Below are 27,372 nucleotides of genomic sequence, written 5' to 3' on the forward strand. Positions count from 1 at the left end.
GTGTGCATGTAGCTCGTCAGTGATTATAACTTCCTTATGATTCTTTGCTTCTTATCTTTCTTCCTCTTATCTTTCTATCCTCCCCTCTCACACCCCTTTGATTTTTGCCCAAGAGCTTAGATTTACTCTGTAGGCCGACATGTATATAAGCATATATTCTCGTGTACACATACATATACTGGTGTATACACGATAATGTACGTATATACGTCTATACAGGTATATAATCGTGTATACACGTGTATATACTCGTGCTTCCATATTATATATACGTGAGTAGACACGTACAAAGACGCACTGGATGTATCCACGAATTAATTCGTGTACACCCGTATATGTATGTATGCACGCTTATATATGCGTATATACGTCTAATATACACATATATACTCAAGTATGCACGTATTTTCTCGAGATACAAGTGTATACGCGCATATGATGTTCGTTTATACGCGTATATACTCGTATATACACGTGACACGTACATATACGTGACACGTATATACATGTGGTACGTATGTATTCATGTAGACACGTATAGACTCCTGTAGGTAATCAAGTATACATGCTTATATACTCGTATTTACACGTATATACTTGAGTAGGCACGTGCATGCATGTATCTGATGTATACATGTATCTACTCTTATAGGAACGTGTTTATTCGTGTATAACACAACACGTATATATTCGTGTACACATGTACTCGTGAATATACTTGTAATTATAAAAACAACTGAAATATACAAGTATTAGGTTTTTTTATAATGGTTTTGCTACTATTTTTAACTATGACCACTTTACCCCATGCTATGACTACTTTCCCCCACCCCATGGGGTAAAGTGGTCATAAGAACATAGGGAAAAGAAAGTTCTATAAAACTACTAAAATCAATATTTTTCTTCCTAAAATTTAATGTACCGTGTTCTTTAATAATGCAATGTAAAATAACAACAAAAAAAAGTTGAAGTGTTTAAAGAATTTGTTGCATTTATTATCCACCTAAGTTGAAAACATACGATTTTATGACCACTTTACCCCACCAGACCCTACTTTTTAATGTTGATGATCTTGACAGGGTTCGTACGGGTCATGGAAATCCTGGAAAGTCATGGGGAAAAAAATAAGTGAATTTCAGACCTGGAAAAGTCATAGAAAATTTAAATTTTCATTGAAAGTCATGAAAAAATGTCTTGGACAAAGAGAAAGTAACAGTAACTGAGGGAGCATTAGAAATCTTGAGTGATTTAACAGTATAGCGTATAAAAGCTATTAAAAGGAGAAAATTGAACGATCCCAAAATCAAATCTGAATATTGAAATCTCATTGCATCCACTTCTGTCGCAGCCGCTTGCTTTTTTTTTTTTTTTTTGCGATGTGATTTTATTGCTTGGACATCATTTATTTTGAATTTACTGTTATTTTCAATACTTATGTTTCATATTCTGTAGTAGCGAAATTTACGTTCTTAGTTTTGCCCCGCCAACTCAAAAAAAGCAATTCAATTGCATCCGAGTTCGATTCCATCACTGGTAGGAACTTTATTATTAAATTTATCAGATTTCATCGTAATTTGTTGAAAGTTTTTAGAAAATAAAGATTTTTGGTCAGACGATAGAATACAGAAAAAGAGGAATTCTAATACTCTAAAACAGTAGTGCCCAATATACGGCCTGCAAAACTAATCCATGCGACACACTGCTACGTTCAATGTCAGGAATCGTTCTGGAATTTCTGAACCTATTAATTTATATGCATTTGAAAATGTACAAATAAGTGAACAAAACAAGTATACTTTTGAATCAGAAGATTGATTCATTACTGAATGGTTTTTTTCAAAAAAGGTCTGGTTTAGAAACAAAAAACTAAACTATGTTACTTTACTTTAAAGAACCAAAATACTGTCAAGTTACGTGGATGATTAAATGCATTGTTGACACTAAAAGGTAACTTTTGAAGCAAATTTATTGAAACTTAGTGATGACTCATTCAACCTTTGCCCCATTCAATATCATTCTGCCTGTTTATAAAAAAAAAAAAAAATCAGACATTTAAGCATCATCATATTCGTTTCACTGCATTTTTACTTTACTTAAATTTATGATGAAGACAAATAAGAATAGTTTAGTTTTTAAGTGTTCACTTATATTTTTTCCATTATGAGTAAGTGCTTAAATGAGGCTGTGGCATTCCATGTAAACGTTTTGCTAATGCTCATTTCCAAAAAATAACAAGTTTGAGATTAAATAGTGCTATTCTCTTCGTGTAACGAGGTCATGAAAAAGTCTTGGAAAAGTCATGGAATTTTTTTCATCCAAATAGAGTATGAACCCTCTCTTAATCCCCAGTTTGTGCCACAGAGTTTGCGGAGAATGTTCGATTTCTTTAGACCTTTATTTGCTGTGATTTTTATATGTTTTGTAAATCTCAATTCTGGATCTAGAATCATTTCCAAGTTGTTTGTGATATGACAAGCCAATTTAAGCAGAACAATTGCTTACAAACTTGATATTTATATTGGAACTATACAATATTGAAACTGCTTTCAGATTTGCTAACACAAGTCACAGGAAAGGACTGTTGAGAGCATTACTTCAACCGTTAAACATACTGTGAAGAGATCAATGAATTCAAAGATCAATTTTCAAAAAGATGGAGTAATAATTAATATCCATTCTCATCCTGACCCACAAAATATGCACTATTTGAACCCTGTAACAAGTTTTGTTATTGAATAAAGTCGGTATTTCAACAAATCGAAGGAGATTTCACTTCAGACTGACAGTCAACAAACTGACAGTTATAAATAATATTAAAAAGAAGATACAGCTGAATCAAAAGCACCAAATAATGTGAATATGCATAAGGATTCATAGCATTTGGACAAGTTTTGTTAGTTGAATGGAATGGAAAGAAATTAACAAAGAGCAATGTTGGACAGCTACTTCAAATAGAAGTTAAAGGAGTAAAAATATCTTGTTTGAGAATGTATAATAATGTGGGAATGATCTTTGTATTCCCTGACAAAGAATATAAATGTTCTATGGATTCTGATAATATTTTTGAGTATTTCAAGAATCCAGAATTGTAAAAGATGGCTCAGGTATTAGATGCACTTGTTTCAGATTGCTGTATTAAGTGAATAAATGGTTGAAAATTGAAATTTACCAAGTTAAATTGTTTTCAACTTCTTGTCCTTCCGTTATCCTTAACAAATACATAATTTATATGCTTAAAATAATTATTTTTAAGAACTAGAGGTGAAATTCTAATGATTGAACACTCCTGTATGTACTCTAATTTTTATAGAATTTTCTCTTTTATAGTTTGGCTGAACTTTTGGGGTGAACATGATTGCCTGAAAATCATGTCGCAAAAATGTCCTCCCCTTACCGCTTTTTAGATTTCATTTTTAAAAAAAGTTACTGGCAAAAAATTCCTGGCTTTGGCTTTTTTTAGCAACTTACTATGATGTGTATAAAAGTCTATGCATCAGTTTTTGAAAATATATATTTTTTGATATGCTCACAGACAGAAATACATCGATATTTTTGTTCAAACTGTGTCCTCCCATTGCCGCTGGAATTCACCCCTTTCAAATATTTAAATTAAGAGCTTGTTTCATTATTTTATCAATTAACTAGCTGCAATGCCCGGCTTTGCCCGGTCTACCTTGAAAATAAACATTGGGTCAATTGACGTATGTTCAACAATCAGGCTTAAATGAATAAATAAAAAAAACATCATGCAAAATTTTCCTCCCAAACAATAATGACAGATATTAAAATACTTTAAAGAAATTAAATCGAGAAAGATTGATTTAAAAAGCGTAACCATGGAAACACAAAATAAGATAATTTTAAGGAATTAAAATATGGAAGAAAATGGTTAGCAATTTGAATGGAAATGAGATTTTTTTAAACTTAATTTTAAAAGACTTGTAACTTTTTTTCCTTTTGAGATAGAAGCTTAGTTTTCGACCGTAGGTCGAGATAGATCTAGAGTAAAAAATGTTGCTTTTTACAATGGTGTCAAAAAGAAAACTGTGGTATAATTCCTTCGCTTTTATCAGGGTTGGCCGGATTGGACCCAATGGATTTTTTGAAAAAACCCATTTAAAAAAACCCCATTATTTAACCCACTTTTGGGGTTTTTTTTAATTTTCTGAAAAGTTTTTTTCAAAAATTAATTTAAATACTTTTACAATTTAAACTTTTTTTTAATTTCGTCTTCACCACAGACAATGGACATAAAAAACGAATTTTGAACTTTAATAATATTTTTTACTCTTAACAGCATTAAAAAAATACTTCAACGACTTTAAATAAATATATTTAACTTTTTTCTTTAACTAGTCTCAATAAATAACTCAAATTATCTTGACTAAGTCCTGTCAGGTCTGATTTTCTCAATGTTTGTAGATTGTACAGAGGAAACTACTCTAGCAAAAAGGCTTTCATATGAATTATTTTCTGCAAACCAACATGTCACAAATCTTGAATAAACAAGGATGTTTTAGAAATTAACAGATTTTACAAACGGTAGGACAGAAAACAGAATAGGATGCACAGTATTTTCATTATCTTATGAAAAGGTTTAATATTTGTTACTCTGTACACAGAAATAGAAAAACAGGCAACATAAAATTCAAAGAAAAATCTTGATTAAGCTGGAATTCAGTAAAAAAGGATTTAAACTACTTGAGGTTCTACAGTAGTTTTGCATAACAAAATGAAATACAATTAAGTAAAATGCAAAAAAAAAAAAAAAAGTATTAATTAAAAACGAACAATCGATTTTATCACTCGAGAAGTAACTTTGCCTTAACTGTTGGTAATCATGGTAACTAAAAAATTTGAAACTTCACCATTCTTGGGTTTCATTATCTTTTATACTTTTCTTCAGAAAACGGTGAATTTTAACTAGTTTTCCAACTTTTTTTACCCCAAGACAATTTTTGTACTTTGTCCATATATGTCCACAATATGCTACAAGTACCCCATATTTTCCCTAAAAAAAAAGACAAATAAGACAAAAAAAACCACACTTCTTTTTAAACCCCAGATTTCGTTGGGTTTTTTTGGGTTTTATTTAAAAACCCCCAAAAAACCCTGGATCCATGGGTTTAAAAAAAAAAACGGGTTTTTTGCCAACCCTGCTTTTTATTGATAGATTTAAGGAAGAAAGTAATGCCTAAATTTCAGCTAAGCCTAAAAAAATTCGAGCTAAAAATGCATATAACTCCCACTGTAAGTAATTTAGAGCTTTGAAACAAATTGCGTAGAACGTGGGAAATTCTACTCTTTCCAACGATATATAATATTAATATATGCAAGTAATTTTTCACTCCCATAGTCGGGAATTTACATGAAAGTTGGGCCTAAATTGGAATAAAAAAGGAACTATTCATCGAATTTTATTCGAACTGGTCTGCAAACCTTTTCTGGACTTCAAGGTACAAATTGTGAAAATTTCAGCAAAATCGGCCGGGTAGTTCTCGAGTTTTGCGAGTTCAAACACACAGATGCTTTTGGGGAATTCATTTTATACTATGTAAAGATTCCAAATTACTAAGTCCTTATGCCAATATGCACCCTCACATGTCAACATCATCATCGTTCTGATTAACTGATCCAACTAATTTCTTAAAATTAAATTCCTCATTTTTTCTTCCCCTGACAATTATACAACATTGGAACCAAAAATATTGAATTTCTTTTTATCTACAAATAAGAAATTATTCTAAAACATTTCGAACAAAGCATTTTCTGCGAAAAGAGCACCCATTAAATCCAACTCCTCAGAGGTCTCAATGAACAGTTTCAGGTGAAATTAAAAGGCAAAATTTTGCATTAAGTGTTGCAAGCTCTTTTACAGCACTCAAATGTGAAAATTTTGTACATTTTCTAATTGTAAATCTCTGACCAGGTTTTACTAACTTTGCTGTTTTACCCTTTCTAACCTTGTTTTCGATCCAATTTTTACTTCAAAGCATTTTATACCACATTGCACTCTGGAATTGTATGAAGTAACTAATTTAGTGATATATCAAACCGATTTACCAGAACTATGAAGAAAAAAAATCATATTTCAAATGGTGTTTGTTGTTTTTACAAACAGATGCCATTTTAAAATTGTAAGCAGAATATTACAGAGTCAACACAATGCAGAAATAATTTAAAAAAAAAAAAAAAGATGTACGATAATTTTAATCTTAAATTTATCTAAAAATATTTGACTGTACGATGACTTTTGTGGCGTCTTACTTTTCTGTCTCTTCATTTTTTGACCCGTTTCAAAAAGAAAACCAATATTTTGCAAAAACTAATGGGTTTTCTGTAAAACTAGTGGTACCCGCACGACTTTGCCCGTAGTAAAAAATTAAAAATTCATTTGGTTCGCCGGTATATTTACAAATAATGGCTGATGAATTTATCACCAATTGGCTATGTTCATTTGCTCCTCCATTTTACGGTTCCACGTTATGATAATTTCATAATTTACTGTTTCACCTTGTGATAATTTGCTCAGTAAAATGTTCCTAAAATTAGAATATAAAAAGAACAAAATCGAATTTTCAAAAAATTGCTTCGAGGTGCATACTCTTATGCTACAAACTAACTTTGTACCAAATTTCATGAAAATCGGCCAATTGGTTTAGGCACTGTGCGCGTTACAGAGATCCAGACAGACTTTGAGCTTTATTATTAGCTAGTGGCTCGTAGAAGAAAATTAAAATTTCATTTGATTTGCCTGTATATTTACAAATAATGGATGGTGAATTTCTCGCCAATTTGCTATGGGTATTTGCTCGCCCATGTTACGATTCCACGTTATGATAATTTTCCGGGTAAAATGTTCTTAAAATTAGAATATAAAAAGAACAAAATAGAATTTTTGAACACCCCAATGCTACAAACTAAATTTGTGTCAAATTTCATGAAAATCGGCCAAACGGTTCAGGCACTCATCATCACAGAGATCCTGATATCGAGACAGAGAGACTTTGAGCTTTATTTTTAGTAAAGATGACATAGAGAGATGATGTAAGAAAAAAAATTAGACTTCATATTTGCATTCAATTCCGCTTTTTTTTTTCTACAAAGTTTTTAAGTGTAAGAAAAACTTTTGAGAGCCTCTGTTGGTAGATTATTAATATTAAGAAATGCGATCAAGTTAAAGCATGTGCATTGTGCATACCTCTACAAGTTCAAAATATAAAGCATGAGTAGATTTTAGAACCCCAACTTTTTGCCATCCGGTGAACAAGTTTTCAATCCCGGATCAATTAAAATCAGGCCATTTTGTACCAAAATGTCTGGAGATGGCATATGCTCCTGTGAACATATAGAGAAGCCAACACTGCTTACTCATAGCTCTTATGGTAAAGGATAGGAAAAGTGAAATGAAGTTAAGAAAGTTTGAATCGAGATTGCCGAAAATTTGCTGTTGACTACTGTTTTGTTATGATTGTAAGAAATATTAACATCACAAATAATTCATGATTTTGCATCATTGAAATTCTGTAGCTATGCTTAATATTTTTCTGTTGCTCATGCATCAAAAACTAAAAGTAAGTTTTCCACATTTCTTCCAAAAATAATATATCCACATGAGAAATTAACAATTTGTCTCTCATTTACCATTTCCCTCAAAAGTGATGCATCATATGTGTTTTTAGGCACTCCTCTTTTGTGTCAAACTGTGTTTGGAATACAATATATGGACTTCTGAAATCTGGGAAGTCATACTTCAAAGAATGACTGCTATGTCAATGGTAAGTTTTTTCATCATGTCAATTACCCATCTGTTATAACTTTTAGTTGAAACTATGTGTTTGATTTGGTTCAGCTATTGTATTATCATTTTCTAGGACAAAGCATTAGAAGGTATTCTTGTTACCTATCAAGATAAAATAATGAATTTGTGGCATAGTAAAGCCTTTATTTCTGCTTGGAAATGTGTCGTCAATGGTGTTTTTAAAATGGGTATGCATATTTCATTTACAATAACTTTTTCCAGGAAGTGAAATAATTTCCTTTAAATTATCGGTGATAAGCTTGTTAGCATATATTATTGCTCTATGAAGTCCTATTGCGAGAACAAACTAGTACAAAGCAACCTCGGTATCTCGAATCTATCAGAAAAAGGAAAAAAGGCTGCGCTTTCAAGTAGTGATTGCAATACTGGTATACCAAATACTGGTATTTTGAGCAATTGTGCAGTTTCGTAATACTGGTATTTGCTGAGGTAAAATACCAGTATTTTCGATATTAACTGAAAATATTAGTTTCAATTAAAGAATTTTCAATTTAGTTTATGAAATTTCTACTTATATTTTAAATGTAAGTTTCTTTTTCCATGATGCAGAACCAAAATCATTCTATTGATGTAAAAATGTGGCTTCAAAACCTGTCTATACGCACCTGTAAACGCACCGTTCGCTTACGACGTGTTTAGCCCTATGTATTCCTGAATGTTAGCTTTTTCAGAACTGGACATCCTCGCTGTAGTTTTTAGTTTAAAATTTTGGGTCTGTTGACCGTAGGATGAAGGTTCCATTGCTAAGGAATTCTGGTTTCATCAACTTAGTCTTATTATTTGTTTTAGTATTCTTATTTGTTTGATTTTGTAAATCCTTTTTGTGTTTATTGTTATTGTTTGCATTTTGTAATATTTACCTGGCTGTTTGTTTGGCTGCTTTGTGCAACATTGGGCGTGTGGTGTACTTCATTTTATTTTATTATTTTCTAATTTTCTTTTATTTTGTTTCAATATATAATATATATATTAACTTTATTTTATTATTTTTTTTCAATCCAGCTTTTGAAAACTAAAATATTGTAAAAATTTTGTACAGTACAAGACAAACTATCAGTTATTGGTAGCTACAGTTATTTTGTTTTGATCTTTAAGGCTGTTTTTTTTTTTCTTAATCAGTCGATATCAGGATAATATTTTAAACATCAGTTTTGAAGAACAATGTAAAAGAAAATAAGAATTTTAGTTTTGTAAGTTTTTGACATCCTCTGAAAAAAGCATTACTCCATAGGTTTATTTTTCGCTGAAGATTTGTGATTGGCACTCTTCAAATAGCTAATATAGAAAAGTAGGGTGTATCACATGCTATCTGATCGCCGCTCTTCCTGACAACACTTGTGTTAGTCTTTGAGGGCGGAGGATGAAATTAATTACTTTAAGGAGATTTTCTGATCTTAGTTAATAAGTTGTAGATGAATGAAAGTGTGGATAATAATTTTAAGTTTTCAGAAGACGTTTCTCATAAAAGGGAATAATTTCATGTTGGTATAGTTAACAATTTATACAGTTAATGTTAATGTCATTTAGCACTTATATTAACCTTTATTTAAACTGATAGTTTTTATGTTTTAGTAGCAATTTAAAAGTTTTTTTTTTTTTTTTTAGTTTTCGTGGTTTAAGAACAAAAGTAGCGAGTAGAAAAGGGGGGCAACTGCTAATGAATTTGCTTCTGCTAGCCACTGGAACCAGCAAAATTTCCTGACTTGAACTTTATTCGTCCCTTGCACCTTGTTCACACTGACAACACAGAGCTACTTAGTTGCTGAGCTTATTTCGGAAAACCGCTCAAGCAGAGACGGGCTTTCTTAATGTGTGTGGTGAAGAACATGGAGAAGAGCCGCTGTGTTTTGCCAGTGGGAATGAGGTGTCAATATCAGTTGCTTTTATAGTAGCCACAAAAAAACAAACTTGAAACTTCTTAGAGAAAAGATAACCTAAAACAACTATATGTACTCTAAATTGCTTGATTAGCCATTAAATAAGAAATATTGTTTTTCTTTTCAGATAATGTTGATGCATCTAATCTTATTTCAAGAATATATAAAGCTCTTCTACAGTAAGCATTTTTATGTAAAATAGTTATAAAATATACACTTGTGTGTATATTGTTTTTTTTTTTTAGTTATATGATTTAGCGTTTATATAAGCATTTAAAACCCTGAATTGTATTGACATAATTACACTGCTGACAGTGCCTTTGGAGCTCTTTAGTGTTAAAGACTAGCAACTAACTCATGTTGAACTATGAAGGGGCCGGGCTAAAGATTTCGAATTGTTAGCCACTAAATTAGCCAAATTTTAAAAGCTTTAGCCAAATTTCAAAAGTCTTAGCCTAAGATTAACTTTAACTGATTTTAATATATTTTTGTCTGTAGAAATATTTAATCTTAAAATGAAGTATAACCTCATTTTTGACAATCTTTTGAGGATAGGGGGGGGGGGAGAGACATTTTTTCCTATGGAAATTTTGGAGAATTTTCTGTTAGCCAATAAATTTCCAAAGTAGATTTTTTTTTTTAACCGAATTTACCATTTTATTGCATTTGGCGCAGTGTTGAAGGCTTAACGCAGTCCCTGACTATGTAATTTAGAGTTGTTTATATAGTGTTTGTGATTGTCGTTTTGTGGTTCGGTTGCATGTATAACGTTATTGTTTGTTTATGTATATACATGTGTGTTTGTTGATAAATCATATCTATGTTCTGTATTTGTTGGTTATATGCCTGGTAGCAGAAACAGAGAGAAACTGTGACATGTGTCTGAGACAGTGGTTGGAAGTAGCACGCTACAAGTAGCAACGCTACTGTAGTAGCTACATTTTTTTGTAGTTTGTAGTATAGTGCACTACTTATGAAAAAAAGTAGAGTAGCGAGTAGTTCGATACAAAAAAAAAGTAGTTGTAGCGATTTTCGATAAACTACTTTTGAATAGGAAGAAGGATTTTGAATATAAGAGGTTTCAAAGGAATCTGACGGGTGCAAGTCTTAAGCGAGTAAAAGTTGCACCAATCAAATTCGTAAGATGCAGAAAAATACGAGCTGACCTCAGGCATATTATTTTGACGCGGTACGTTTTTTCTGTTTGACCCCATCAGTTTGTTTGGCTTCGAAACGTTTATATTTCCCCATTATTCGCCTTGAATAGAGCATGCATAGAAACAAAAGAATAAGCGATAATTGCCAGTTTAGTGCAGCGTTTGTGCTTTCTGGCAGCAGAAAATGTCCCGTGGATGAACATTTTGAAATGTTTAGGCCTGAACCGGTTAATAATAAATTTTACAATGTTATAGAAATGTATTGTAACTGAAATTTTTCCTTTTCATGCAAACTTTGCCCGTCAAGCAAAAAGCTCTCAGTATCAATGTCATCCGATCATCAACTTACACAAGGGATGCGCTTGCATCGGTTGAACTCTTATATTTTTCCATTTAAACTCCTGTATATTTTTTTCCACTTGCTATGAGCCCTGCAAATCTCGAATTAATTACCATATTTTTGAATGCATAACTTGCAAAATAAATTTAAATGCCACGAAAAAGTTGATACACTTTATTAAATAGTAGTGGTTCTACGTAGGGCTAGAGCAATTAGTAAAAGTATGTCTGCAAAACAAAAAGAAAAAAACTGATTGAGGTATAAAACAGTTCAATAAGTAGTGAAAATATAAAATTTTACTTGCTATTGAAATTCGAAAGTGATTTAAATTTTGCTTCAGTTCAATCCATTGTTCACTTGTTTGCATTTCAGGAAGGAGTTTAACTTTCAAAATTTGATTTGAAATACAAAGCCATTTTTTACGTACTCCTCCCTCCCCCAGCAATGTCTAGATTTATCATTAACTTCAAAAATGTTGTGCTGATTTTTAAAGAACGAGTATTAGTCAATGTATACTGGCTAGGCATCAATTAGCATGCTTAGCAAAACTTGACAGTTATTCAGAGTACAAAAACTCCTCAGTCTTTTCCACGCATGATGTTATTAAAAAATTTCTCATAACATTAGTTTATTTTTTTTTGTCTTTATTGAACTTAAAAAATATACACATATGGCATTGTTAATATTTTAATGAAATGAAACAGTTTGTTAATACTAATAAGATAACATAAAGAACTTTCATTGTTTTTTATGTCAAACATATGTTTTTATATTGAATTAAGTATTTTTCTAGCCATTTTTTTCGGCATGCTAAAGAGAACCAGGCAAGGGTTTTTAAAAAGCTACTGAACCCCGAATTTTCATTCATCCTTACTCATGTGGGATAATAAAGTATGGGGTAGATAGCAATTTTCTAAGAAAGAAAAGCATACAGAACAATTAATGTGAATAATTTCAAAAGCATTCTAAATAATTATTCATATTTTTTAGTACTCAGTTTTACTTATTTAACATGTAATGTGTCATGTTAGTATTCATGCTTATAACTTTTAAACAGATGTCCTTGTACAACTTCTCTGGATATTGAATCTTTGTGGACTGAAATCAAGTTTTCTCTACAGACATCCTCTGATATTAATTTAGATGAACTGAAGCCTAAATCGGATGTGTGCTCCCTCATTGAAGTATTCTACTCATTTTCTTTTATTTACTTTGTATAAGCTTCTCTGATTGCAGAAGATAATTTGTGTGTTGAAAAAAAATTGTTTTAAATATTAGGGTCAGTCAATAAATAACAAGACAGAGGTAGATTTTGTTCGACATTTTTCAAAAATACTGACCGAAATTGTTTAAACACTTATCCCACTGGGAAATTAGTCGCATAATTTCGTGCTCATAAAACGTAATTATAAGCATATTCAAAGTGATTTAAATTTTCTCTTAATGGTCCTGAGATTATTTTTAGTAGTGTGCTTCCATCATTTGTTATCTCACATTTGGGACATAGTTTTTGAGATAGAATGAGGTTTTGAGGTCTGATATGTGATTATCGTTATAGGCGGGTTGAAAATACATTAGGTAAGTAAGAATATTCCCAGGACCATAGGAAATATTGCATTGGCATAAAATAGGGGGGGGGCATAGGGGGCAAGTGCCCTCCCTACTTTGTTTGAGCCATGGGCAGAGTTATTTTGCCCCCCTGCTTTTTTAAGCAAAGGATTTTTTAAAATTCTTTGTCAAATGATTTATACCTTATTTTCAAACTATAATAAAATGTAATTTGCATATTACCACTGCAATTGTTATGAATTGTATGTGAAAGTTGTATCCTTGTCTACAACCACCAATTAGTAATTTCAACCTATAGTTTATCTGTTTTTGAACTGCACCACAGCAGCGCAATCTGAAGCCCAGAAGAGGCCCGTGTACCTGATCCTAAAGTGATGATGAACCTCCCCCCCCCCCCTCACAATATATATTGGCATGTAATCTAGATTACTAAATTTAGGTAGTAAACGAGGGTTGCATGCCCAAAAAAATTAGTGTTTTCGAAAAAGAGCAGACATATTGCATTTCCGAAGTTTTTCTTAATGCGAAATTTACTTTAATCCTTTAACTGGTTCTGACATGAATAAACAACCAACCACGTTATAGACCTGTCAAAATAGAACAGTGGCGCAACCAGAAAGGAGGCTCACAGCCTCCCCCAGAATGCGGAGTTGAATGTTTTTCCAAAAACCTTTATTATTGATGAGAAGAAAAGAACATGTCTTTGGAAAACAAAATGGTTTTTAGAAATTAATAGTATTGTTAGGGGAAGATCTTAATTTCTTTTCAAATACATCTTTGAATTAAAAATATTCAAAAGTAACAGCTTATTGATCTGATCAGCTATCTCCCCCCCCCCTCCATCCTATTTCTTCTCTTTTTTCAACAACTTCGTTTTTGGAGCTTTAACTTCGAAAAATTATTGACCCTAATATTACAAAATATGGCCTTACAATCGCGTTTTTTAGACTTGAATTTCAGAAAATATTCAGGCAATGGTCCCTATACTGCCTTTCTCCAACATCATAAGCAATTGGGTTTTTTAAACTACACTTCAAAAAATTTCAATTGGAATATCCCCTGAATATAAAACATTGCTTTAGTTTTAGCACCATAATTTTAAAAACTTTACCAGGGAAGAGCTTCAGAACCTCCTTCCTCGTTTCTCCTGTGTCACTGAAATAGAATATCACTTTGGTTCAAGACCTAGGTCACTAATAACAGGGTGTATACACTAGGGTGGGTCAATTTTTTTTTTTTTTTTTTGAAATGTTAAGGGGCAAAGGGTTAAAAAGGCGCTAAATGGTCTCAAACTAACATATGTGAAATTTTATTCCATTCTGATGTCTTTTTGCCTCTGGATTCAGTTTGAAGTTTGGATTTCCTTACCTAAATAGGACATGTTCCATGTAAGATTGCAATAATAATAAATGTTACTTCGTTTACAGAAGCATGTGATAAAAACTTTTAATTTGCACCTAGTTTAAAATCACACTCGCCATTTTAGGTGTTAAAATTGGCTCAAATGTGTGAATTTGATCAAACGCTCCCTTTCTACTGTGCAACATAAACGAGTAAGAGATGCCAAAAATCTACCTGTTGAAATGTAGCTGCAGTCTTTTGAAATCCTCTCCCCGAAAATAACTAAGGAAATAATCAGAATCATTTTACCAAGCTAGCAAATTGCTATTTGACACTTCATCTTGCAAATGCAAAGGTATTAACGACTACATTTGTCCGGGAGAGAAAAAACATGAGAGAGGGAGAGAAATTGCAGCTTCAGCCTCCAGAAGAAAGTGAAGACAGTTTTAGTATCATTATTTCATTGCATCTCTTCTATCGGATACAAACAGTGAAGATGAATTCAAAGGACCTTTACAAGCTTCAAACTACAAACGCTCTTATGGATAAATTTACTATTACAAATGATACGGTGGACTTTAATTTGCTTTCACGGGCATGTGATAGATGTGAAGCATCAGACATGGCTGGAGTCAGAGGCTTGCACATGTAGGGGTGGGGGGGGGGGACACCTGTTGGCCCAGGCCCGAACTTGAAGGAGGACCAATATTTTTAGCATAAGGGATGAAATATAGGGGCAAACAATATGGAGGGGGCCCATTAATGTTATTTGGGATGGGCCAGAAAATTTTTGTGCACACCCCTGGCTAGAGTAGCTATTACTTCAGCAGTACTTTACCCCACCACTTCAGAAATTATTTTAAAAAACATTCATCGGAAGCGCAAAACAACATGAAAATCTGCCCTGGCAAGAGCCAAAGCCTAGCAAAATGTCTCATGGCTAACTCGTGCTAATCGAATTCAACGTTTGTGTGTATCAATGGAATCTCCTTCTGAATAATTCTTGCAATATAAGTCACCTAAGTTCATCCTCTAATCTGGTTTGCAATCAAAAGTTACCCTTTATGTGCAGATTAGCTCTGCAGTTGTTCAAAATCACTGCAACTAGATGTTTATCCACTGAGTTGAAGTGCAAAATAAATCCCGTAATCCAAAGAAACAGTGTTTTCACGTGTGTCCTAAAAATTAATTTATTGCAATGCTGACAGATTTGGAACAGCACATCTGTGATTTGGCAGCCCGTTGGATTTTAGAAACTTATAGTGTTCAGCAAAATAGAACCCCTTAGGGGTCATCACCCTTTAGGAATGGGCACCTCTGTGAAATATCAGTTAAAATTGACACAAGTTTCGCTTCAACTACATTGTGCAAAAAGAGAAGCTTTTTTAAGAACCAACTGGAGTCCCAGAAATGTATGCCAAAACTAGATACAGTGGCTCCCAAAAACGTTCATACACCTACGACTTTCAATGAAATAGGATCCTATCCATTGGTTAGAATTAATATTTCGAAATAGGTATTTAATTATAAGATCTATGATCAATTTTCAACAAAACTACATGAAATTCTTTTAAAAAATATTAAAACTTAATTTTTAAAAAATCAAAAACCAATACGTTCAGCAAATTTTATCTTTCAAAAGTTTTTGTACACTTTAAAAAATATCTATATATTATTGAATAATCTAACTTGTTATTAAGTTATTATTTAGTAGAATATCATGCAGCATCAACAAACGTCTGGGAATAGATTTCATTCTTTTTTCTTTCTTTTTTTTTTTTTTTTTTTGCATAATTACTGAGTAAGTGTTCAATCGCACTTCGAGTCTTACTGTTTCTAGCTACTTTTTCGTTTCAAAGCCGTATTTTTGTAATCTAGCCTCCAGATATCTCTAAATATGTTACATTAAGTTCAAATCTTGATATTGAAGGGGTATTTTTGAAAATTGAGGACAATTTTTGAGGCCCTAGATTGACGTTGAAAACTGTGTGCTTCTTATCGTTACATTGATAAAAACAAAGTCGATTCCGATAACCAAATTTTTAGCTTAGAGTTTAAAATTGGTTTTTAAAATATTTAAATGAACAGCATGATTCATTATTTCATCAAAAAATTCCAAACTACCAAGTCTTGATGCTGATATGCACCCTCACACAAAAACACCTTCACCGTCCTGATTAACTGGTCCAACTAAGTTCTTAAGATTAAATTCCCAATTTTTTCTTTTATTTACAATTGTACAACAATTTAACCAAAAATGTTGAATTCATTTTTATCTGTAAGTAAGACGTAATCCAAAACGTTTTGAGCCTATTTAACATTGATTTTGCTAGAAAAAGCGTAAGCTTTGTTTTTTGCACGGCCAATAAAATTTCTGTGGGAAGAGGTCCCATTTAATCCAGCTAATCAGAGAACTTGGTGAACAATTTTAGGTGAAAATTAAACGTAAAAATTTTCAATTAAATCTGCAGAAACTTTTACTGCACGCAAATGTGTATTTTTCATAAATTTTTTAACTGTAAATCCCCGATCGCGCTTTGTCAACTTTGCCGGTTGACCTTTTCTTACCTTATTTTTGGTCCGATTTTTTTCTTTAAAGCATTTTATCTAGCACTTTACTATGGAATGGTATAAATTATCTAATTTTGAGACATTTTAAACCAATTTACCACTACCGTAAGGAGAATAATCAAATTTCGAATGGTGTTTGTTGTTTTTTACGAATACCAGCCATTTTAAAGTAATAAGTAGGACTCGACCGATGCATCGCCGATGGTTCAACAATTTAGCCATCGGCATTGGCATCCGGTGCTAATTTGCAGGAAACATCGGCCCATCGGCCTTAAAAACATTGAAAAGCCGATGGAATTGGCCGATGTTTTCGAAAAAAAAAAAGACCTTTTGCTGTTTTACTTTTTAATGCAAAGTAAAGGGAGTTATTGTTTTCATATAAAATTGTTTACTTAAACTTCAGTATGAGTTTCTATTTTAGTCACCCCTGAAAGAGTTTTTAATACTGCATTCAGGTACCAAACAAGTTAATTATTGCATTGTTTCTTGCGACTAGATGTACGTATGTATCTCTCATAAGTCATAACTTAAAAATGGTAAGCTGTAGAAGGTTAAAATTTCGCATGTGGGGTATGCGTACGTTCCAGTTGTGCACTTCCCTTTTTGTTTTCGATTGGTTGTTCTAAAAAACCTATTTACTCTTTTTTTTGTGGCTATTAATTGCTTATTTCAATACAAAACTAATATAGCGTCTCAGATTGACGATCATTTGATGATACACTCTATAACAAAAAAATCGACGCACCAAGAAGGATTGATCCGATTGAGACGAAAAATGTTGGACAGGAAGATAATGCACAGAAAAGTAAATGATTAAACTCTTAGAACAATTGAATAATTTATTTCAGAGTTACAGTAACAAGTTCAATAAGGTATTGACCCGCCTCTAGCCTAGATATAAGCTGAAGCACGACTTGGGAAACACCGATAAAGCTCCCGAAGGTTGTCCTGCGGTTTTCCGGTCAAATTCGCTCCAATTGTCGGACGAGGTTATCAACATTCCTTGCCAGATGAAATTGCCATCCCATCATATCCCAGACATGCTCGATGGGAGAGAGATCTGACAGAATACGGAAGAGTTTGACAAGCTTGTAGGCAGTTCATAGCAACATATGCCTTATGTTATCTGGCATTGTCCTGCTGAAAACCAGCCGAGGGCAAAAGGAACGGCAACAAAACAGGTCTTAGGATGTCGTCGACGTACCACTGTGCAGTAAGTGTACCTCTAATTACGACCAAAGGGGTCCAGTTATCAAAGGAAATGGCACCCCAGACCATATGCATTGTTGAGGACCAGTGTGGCGCGCAAAAATGAAACCAGGATCCCTCCTCTGCCCTGGGTGTCTCCAAACACGTCTTCGATGATCGTCATGGCACAGTTGGAAGTGGGATTCGTCGCTAAAGACTATACATCCCCAGTCGGCACCATTCCAACCTGATCGAACCATGCACCACTGTAATCTGGCTCGGCAGTGTGTAGGCGTCAGTGGCAAGTGGCGTAACGGTCAGCGCTAGTGTAGATTTCGTTGTCCCAACCGTCTGTAAATGGTCATGATGGACACTAGTGTTTGGATTGAACGTCTGATGGTTCATAGAGATGGAAGAAAACGCTGTGACAGCTGATCGGACAATCACTCTGTCATCACGATCTGTTGTGACCCTAGATCGACCGCTAACATCCTGACACTGAACTCTGCCATTTTCCACCCATCCTTGCCAGCATCTTCGAATCGCCGCATCGCTTCGACTCAAATGACGAGCGATTCTCTGATTTGACCAACCGGATCTTTCAATCCAATGATGTGACCTAGTTTAAACTCTGACAGTTGCTCGTAATGAGCATGAACCATGCGACGAGGTATTTTTAATTTGTTGAAAGGTAATCTGAATTGCAATCAAACCGAAAGTTTTAACAACTGTTGAAGAACTGTTCTTTATATACATCTGCTGGATGAGCAGTTTCGATGCGCTGGAGATCAAACTATTCATTCATTGGACACCAAATTTCAACCATTTGCAGATCTGGTCAAAACAATCATGCATACAAAATTTCAAAGCAATTGGATAATTGCTTCTTGATGCGTCAATTTTTTTGTTATAGAGTGTATATTGCCGAATTGGAGACCATGGAAACAAATATGAGATGGCAAAGCCGGTTTTTGTGTCATTTTGTTAGATTTCCATTGAATTGACGGTAATTTTTAGAACACTTGCGTGCCCCCCCCCCCTTCCTGTATTTCTGAAATTAAACTCTAGTTGCTCTTCCAAATTGTTTAAAACTAACACCATTCATAAAATTAGAGATTTTTTTTTCAAACTTAATCTATTGTTTAGAAAGAATTTAGAGTATTAATGTAAGAAATTGATTAAAGACGTTTTGAATGGTGACATGATTCGGAAATCAAAGAGACTTTTGAATTTTTTCTTCAGAAGTGCTGAAGTCGACTCAGAAACTCTTCCGAGGCGTTGGTGGTAGCGGTTCTGTACTAAACAAATGAGGCCGAAGTTGGGAACGAAGTTTAATGTTGTGAGTTACTCCAAAATCAGTGGGTGACCCCCTCCGCCCCTCCCTTGTCGTTTCAAGCATTTCTTAAATATTTAACGATTATTTATTTTGCTTAACCCTTTCCGGCATGGTGGGTCAAAAACTGTTCCACCTACTTATAAAATTTTTCCTTGGTTATCAATTACTATCAACAATGATCCAATCATTAAAAAATACAAGTTTATAGTTGTTATTTCACTCAATAGATGTCACCACTATACCAGAGATTCCGTTTATTCAAAAAAAATATTTAAAAGAGAGTCCCAAAAGTTCTATAATTATATCTAACATAATTAAGCAGTTAAACTATTTTGCTTGAAAATTTTGGGTAAGTATAATGTAATTTAATGCTCAAAGGTATTTTACCTCCAAAAACATTTTTTGGATTTCGTATTTTAAAGCATTAATTTTGCATTTCAAACAGCCGGGTCAAAGGTTAACCCACCACACACTTGAGCACTGCGCCAACAGATGGCAGCACCAGAGATCTTTTCTCTTTTGTTATTTTTTATATTTAATTGCGCGCCTTTTCGAAGTCTGATTCTAAAATGTCGAGGAAAAAACTAACTGTTCAAGATGCTTTAGCTCTATTTGCTGATCTGCCATCTGACTCTGATTCAGATGCTTCAGATATCAATTCTGATTTTGATGAAGAGATGTTTATTGAACCCCCAGAAAGAATAATTGATGAAGAAATTTTTCAAGAAGATAACAGTGGGACTGATAATGAGATTGAGGTTGAGGAACCCTCGGAATCTTCTGATCCTTGCTGGAGGAAACAAGAAATAGATATTTCACTGCCAGAATTTATTGAAAACTATGGACCTACAGGTGAGATTTTAGATTTGGATGATTTTTATCCTGTAAGTTTATTCCTCAGAATCTTCACTATACAATTCATTGAGCGTATTGTATTTCAATCAAATTTATATGCAACACAGAAAAACAGTCCATTTTCCCCTTTTGATACTAATGAATTTTTGAGATTTCTCGCAATAAATTTGCTTATGGGTGTAAAACCGCTTCCCAGTTATCGACACTATTGGAGAAGTATCAGATTATTACACGATGATTGTATAGCGGAAACAATGCCTGTCAACCGATTCAGTTGGATTCTAGGAAATTTTCATTTGAACGACAATTGTTTGCAGCCAAAAAGAGACGAAAATAATTTTGATAAGCTTTATAAAATACGGCCTCCATTAGATCATCTGTCAGAAAGGTTTTTGGCAATATTTAATCCTGGTGAAACACAGGCAATAGATGAATCAATGATTAAATTTAAAGGGAGAAGCAATCTAAAACAATATATGCCTAAAAAACCCATCAAACGTGGCTACAAAGTGTGGATGCGATGTGATCGCTCTGGGTTCGCGTGCCAATTTGAAATTTACACGGGCAAGTTAGGCAACTCTGTCGAAAAAAAGCTAGGTGAGAGAGTAGTCAAAACTTTATGTCAGCCGCTCTATGGGAAGAACCATCGATTCTTTATGGACAACTTCTTTAGTAGTTATGATTTGTTTAAATTTTTAAAAACAAAGAAAGTTTATGCATGCGGTACAGTTAAAATGAATCGAAAAAACTGCCCAAAAATTTAAAAGGAGACAAGCTGATGTCGAGGGGAGACATTGACTTTGCAACTAGTGATGATTCAGTTTATTGCATAAAATGGATGGATAAAAGATCAGTTTGTATGCTGTCTTGCCTCGAAAAACCAACTGAAATGAGCGAAGTCAACAGAAAGGAACGCAATGGAGCTACAAAAAAAGTACCGTGCCCAAACAGCGTTATTTCGTACAATAAAAATATGGGCTTTGTTGATTTATTCGACCAATTGAAAGTACTTTACGAAATGGATCGTAAATCAAAAAAATGGTGGCATAGGATTTTTTTTTACTTTTTGGATGCAAGCGTAGTAAATGCCTTCATTATATTTAAATTTGTTAGGGAACCTGACCACGACATAAAAAACAATCCTAGACTTTTGCCTTGAAGTTATAGAAGGTCTACTGACATTGGCAGGAAAGAAAGAGTCGAAAAGGAAGCTGAAATCCACAGTGCAAATAAAAAATAAAAAGCCGTTCGTTCCTGCTCAAAAAAGATTTAAAAATGTGAGTCATACACCAAAAAGAACAAGCAGAAGACGATGTGCATATTGCAGCACGTCCAAAGAAGAGCGACGTACATTTTGGATGTGCGAAACTTGTAATGTTCCTCTTTGTCTACAAAAGAATGAACCTACATGTTTTTCAAAGTTTCATGAAAAGTAACTCTTTAACCTTAGTCTTTTTAATTTATTGTGTATATATTTAAATTGGTTGCCAATTTTGAAATTGTACTTAGTGCTACATGCAGATTTTTCTAAAAATAAAATTTTTAAAAAAACAGAATTTATTTCCTTATCGTTTTATTCATTTATTTATTTCTAAATTAGAGGAAATATGTCAAAGAAAATGCATTAAGAACATATTTAATGTGTTTCTGAACAATATTTGAAAATGCATATTTTATTATATTTATTCATTACAAGCCTAACCCATTTTTCTGTAATGCAATAACTCGTAGTTGAAATGCGCTAGTTGCATGGTGGGATATACGGTGTCCCACCTCCCACCGTAAAAAATAAAAGTGCAGATTTTTTTTCATGCCTGAAATACAATTACATAAGACCATCTGACACATTCTAAGGCATTTTTTTCAAAATTAAAAAATATTTTAAACATGCGTGCCGGAAAGGGTTAAGAAATGTCATTTTGCGTATTTCTCATTCTTGTTTCATCTTTATTTCGTAATGCGCCATCTTTTTTGCATCATTTATAGCGATCTTTTTTTTTTCTATTGTAAGTAACTATTTTCATGTATTTTTATGAAATCAATGAACGAGTTATTTTCGATTTCATCAAATTTTTACTTTCTTCTATATCTAATATATAGAAGAAAGTATTGGATTCGTGCAAATTTTCGAATTTCGAATTTTGACGGATTCGAACATTTTGAGGTGTGCTGAGTCCATTTCGACCATTTTTGGAAAATGTCTGTCTGTCTGTGTGTGTATGTGTGTGTGTGTGTGTGTGTATGTATGTGTGTGTGTGTGTGTGTGTATGTATGTATGTGTGTCACGTCTGTGTGTGACCAGTTTTTTGTGGCCGCTCTACAACAAAAACTACCGCATGAAATCGAACGAAATTTAGTACACATATGTGCCCCTATGTGAACTTGTGCCCATTAGTTTTTGGCGCGAATTCCTCCAAGGGGGGTGGAGCAATGGGACGTTTTTCGAGTTACGCGTGCTTGCTATTCCTCAGGAAGTAACTGGCGGAATCAAACAAAATTTGGTCCATATGTTGGTATTAACAGGAACAGGTGCTGAATCAATTTTGGTGTCAATAACTCAAATGGGGGTTGAGCTATAGAACGTTTTTTGTCGTCAATTGTGACTGCTGTATCTCAAGAAATAATGAACGGAATGAAAGAAAAATTTATCGGCAAGTAACCCTTAGTGGGTATAAGAACTGATTTTATTTTTGTGTCAACAGCTAAAAAGGGGGTAGCGCAATCACCCGTTCTTTTTTTCCATTTTGAGTACCCTATCTCAAGAAGTAATGCTACGTTCTGGTTGAAATTTGGAATATATGTGAATCCATATGTAAACAGGCTTTGGTTCGATTTTGACGCCGATCGCTCCAAGAGGTGTTGATTTTTTTTTTTTTTGCGAATAAATATATTTTTATTAATGCAACAATAAGAAAGATAAATCGTAATAGATTGTCGTCTGCGTATTTCTTTGTGATTTTAATTGTATGGAAATGATAGGAAATATTATCTCAATGATTTAAAATTTTTAACTGTTGCCATCTTATGTTTGTTAATAAATAAAATATTTGTAATTAATTCAAGTTAAGCTTTTAAAGTAACTTTCAATTTTCGCTCTTTGTTTTGTTTTTACAATAATTCAGACATTGGGATGGTCGTCAAGTTTTTGCATGTGTAATTTTGTTTTTGTTGGGAATATTGCTTCCTCGTCAAGCATGGGGAGGGATCAGAAAAAGGAAAAATATAGAAGAAAGTTTCGTGATGGCCCCAACATACTAGTTAATAATATGTTATAGAAAAGTTTCAAGGATTTTCTATTAAGCAATTTTTTAAATTTCAGCAAATTATTGTTAAATTGAAAATTTAATTTGAACTTGTTTGTAGTGCTTCATAAAAGTTTTTAAACAATCAAGTTGTTCAATATTATGTGTGCAAACATCAGATCAAGTAGTATCTGTATTCAGTTATTATTAACTTGGAGTAAATATCGAGTTTGTTTATTGTAGCTGCGTTTTAAGAACCTCACTCTTTTCATGGCTATTTCTTTTTTCAGAAAAATTTATGTCACTCTTATAGCTTTTATAAAAAATGCAAATTTTTTAATTCATAAATTTTAAATAAGTATAAAAATATTCCTATTATGATTTAATATTGTAATTTATCTGTTACCTTTTTTGTTTAATTTCATGACTAAAAAATGTCTACGTGCAATCTTTCCACTTTAATTGCATAATTTGTTGACGGTTTCATATTTTTATTTTTAAATTTTTTTTGTTCTCTATCATCATACAATAGTCAAAAAAGAGAAGTATAATTACATCCTATATAGATTGTACGTAGTACGATCCAAAATTTCGGGTACAAGCTGCACAAAACTTTACCCAGAATAGTTCACATTACCGAAGCACATCCACCTTCAAAGGGTCACCTTGAGGGACTATGTACTTCTGCCAGTGTTCATATAACTTTAGGAAACACTCCTGGAAGCCTTTTTCGCAACCTACTATGATTCAGCTTTATCTTCTCCTGACGGAAGAAAGCGGCGTCCATGCCACGTTTTTTTTTTCTGGGAACAGGTAAGAGTCACACGGAGCGAAGTCCGACGAAACGTTATGTTATTTGTATGTCATATCAGAGCATTGATCAATCAAACCGTGTATCCTCAACATGAAAGTCGTCTTCTTCCCCACGATGAAGTTAAAGCAGCAGCGCAAGAGGCCTTACAGGAGGCTGCGAAAAATGGCTGCCAGGTGTGCTTTTAAAAGCTATACAAACGTTGGCAGAAGTGCATCGTTGTTCAAGGTGACTATTTTGTAGATAGATGGCTTCGGTAATGTGAACTATTCAGGGTAAGGTTTTATACTGCTGGTCCTCGAACTTTTAGATCATACTACGTACGTATGAGTTTTCAACTTACTATTTCATAATGTTTCTGAGAGACGCAGGTTTACGCGTATAAAGAAATCACAAGAGAACTTGCGATAGTTAACTGAGGAGGTGTTCAAAATAGATATTTTGGTCATCTATATGTTCTTAGGTACATATGCGTGTAAAGATGTGCCGAAAAAAATTGTGAAGTTTAAATTGGGTGATCGTAAAATAGAAATTAGGTCGAAATTTGATTTTTTTTTTTGATTACAAATCCTTATTTGTAGAAAGGAAATAAAGTGAAATGAATAAACGATCCTTCAAATCCCTGACATTCTTATCAATTTATTTAAGTTAGATTTTTTTTTTTTGCCATCATCCAACGGCATCGGCCATCGGCTATTTGGAGGGAAACAATCGGCCATCGGCCATCTTTGAACAGTCGGCCAACAATCGGCATCGGCCCATCGGCCAAAAAATGCCATCGTTCGAGCCCTAGTAATAAGCACACTATTAAGGAATAAATAAACAAAAAATTAAAGCCAAATGACTTTTAAGGGTCAACACAATGCAAAAATAATAAAAAAACGACCTATGATAATTTTAATCATGAATTTATCATGTATGATGACTTTTGTGGCGCATGATTTCTCTGTCTCTTCGTTTTTTTACTCATTTTAAAAAGAAGGTCCGTCAATATTTTGAAAAAACTACAGGGCTGTATTTAGAATGACATAGGAATGTTGTGAAAAAATATTGGACTACTCGCATTATTTTGGTTTTACTAAAAAATTTCAAAGTGTAAGAACACTTTTGGGAACCACTGTAGTTAGGACTTTCAAGCTATTTTAAGATGAATATTTTTAATTTTGAAAATTAATGATTATTAAAAACGTTTTTGTAAATAAATGATTAATACTTGAACCACCTTAAGTTGTAATATATATTTATAATTTTCTTTTTCAGTTTTTTAATGAAAACGAATTTTTTTCCTTAAATATGGGTTTTTCAAACTCAATCCGGAGGCAGAAAATGAACTCCTAATCAAATGAAATTTTATAACCGCAAAACGTCATTTGGTACTTTTTTCTTGCCCTGCCCGATGGAAATCCGAATTTTTTTTTTATCATAGGGCAATGACCCACCCTAGTATACACTGTACATTCTACATTCCTGGGATCCTGGAAAACAACTTCGGAAGAAAGAAAAATCGTTTCCAAAGTACTTGGAATTTTTTAAGCAATCTATAGTCTATGGATTTATTCGCGACTTAAATCCAATGCAACTTAGAAAAAGAAATCTGTATTTTAGGATTACAAAATGTAAGCACAACTGTTTGGCGTCAATGATTGTATAAACTATTAACACAACAACAAAAGAAGGTCAGCATATTTTTTTTGGGAGAGAAGTTTTCATTTTTTTGAAACTTCTCCGGATGTATGTGCGCATTTCTCTCTGTAGCTCAGTCCTGTTTAAACTGAATAACATACATTGCATTAAAAATTATTATGATTTCTTAAATTTATTCATTTATTTTTTGAAAAAGTAACTTTTTTCATTATTTTAGTTGGATGGCAGAATATGAATCAAATAAATTTCCCTTGGAAAAAAACGTTTGCCCCCCAACCCCCTCTCCTCCATTTCACGTAGCCAAGTTACGCCTCTGAAATTTTGTTATAGACAGGTTTATTGTTAAAGAAAGTTTTGTTACACACAAGATTCACTGTCTCTCATTTTGAGCTTAGCTGCAGATACAAATTTTTGTGCTTAGCACGGCATTATAGCAGTGCCACATGAAAGAATTGTTGCTTGTCTCTGGAGAATGCACTAGATCTGCAAAAGATTAGGAACAAAAATAGGTTTCCCCATTGGAAATAAAATGGATCTATTGCATTTGCTTATTTTTTGGATGCATCTTGTATAATCTTAGTTATGTATTCTACATTGTCATAATTTTCATTGTAATCATTATTATAACTTATAATTTTAGGCTTTGGAGATATTACTGGAAAATAAATGATTTTTCATTGAGTACTGCATTTTCAGGTAAATATTTTTTTTTCCCCTTTTGCTATTGCCGCAATGATGAAAATGTAGTTTTTAAACATGTTAAATCTGCAACCTTTCTTCAAAAAATCACGTTTCATACAGATTTTGGATGTTTTTCGCCTCCTCAATGCATTTTTATTTTCTAATGTATGTAAAAATGTTTTTAATTCAATATTGAAGCAAAATAATTGCTTTGTTTTCTCTTTCTTTTTCAGATTACTTTCTCATGGTGCATGGCGTAAATATTTAAAGCTGGTGTGTAAATTATGTACAGTTTTGCTAATAAATTATTTTAAAATTCAAAAGTTGATAGGTTCTTTTCTGTTTATTTGTAATGGGGTTGTTTCCAAAATTTTAAAAGTATTTTTTCCTCAAAGAGCAAGCTTAAAAACATAGGTTCCGACCATTTTTTAAGTAATTTGTTTAAGTTTAATATTTTTAAAAAAATTACTTAAATCGTTGCGCTTTCATTGTTTACATTGCTTGCCGATGACATTACAAATGATGAAATGCCATTCTGTGTTGCCAATCACAGAGCAAAATATTTAATTTGCATCTTTACTCACATGTATTGGCAACGATATGGTTGGTAGCAAGCATGGAGCTCAATTTTAATTCACTGCTTGGTTATCATAACGTGGAAAAGTAGTAAAAAGATGCAGTCAAGTACTTTTCAGATGTAAAAAATAAGTTTTGCTGTTAAAAAAATCCCTCTGTTCTGCCTTGCAAACATTAAAATTGTTTGGCAAATTAAATTTTCAAACAGTTTTTCACCTTTCTATCTTAATTCAAAGGTTTTAAATTAAAATTAGAATTCACAGATTTAAAAAAATACCTGATCACTCTTGAAAATGAAGCAGTTATGCTAAACCATAAAAATAGGAGAACTGCAGAGTAATTCATTTTATTTTATTTTACTT

General features: G+C 33.0%; 1 protein-coding gene across 1 annotated transcript in view; it reads left to right on the forward strand.

Moving 5' to 3' along the window:
- The window catches only part of LOC129230420 (uncharacterized), a 263,650-nt gene extending 236,899 nt beyond the window's left edge, over positions 1-26,751 (forward strand). Inside the window, exons 40-45 of the mRNA XM_054864820.1 lie at positions 7,683-7,778; positions 7,875-7,989; positions 9,827-9,878; positions 12,254-12,380; positions 26,394-26,449; positions 26,668-26,751. Coding sequence (XP_054720795.1) covers positions 7,683-7,778; positions 7,875-7,989; positions 9,827-9,878; positions 12,254-12,380; positions 26,394-26,423 — 420 coding nt within the window. The 3' untranslated portion in view covers positions 26,424-26,449; positions 26,668-26,751. The remainder of the gene's footprint in view (positions 1-7,682; positions 7,779-7,874; positions 7,990-9,826; positions 9,879-12,253; positions 12,381-26,393; positions 26,450-26,667) is intronic.
- The last annotated feature ends 621 nt before the right edge of the window (positions 26,752-27,372 follow it).

The sequence above is a fragment of the Uloborus diversus genome, chromosome 9 (genome assembly GCF_026930045.1).
Source record: "Uloborus diversus isolate 005 chromosome 9, Udiv.v.3.1, whole genome shotgun sequence".
Classification (NCBI taxonomy): domain Eukaryota; kingdom Metazoa; phylum Arthropoda; class Arachnida; order Araneae; family Uloboridae; genus Uloborus; species Uloborus diversus.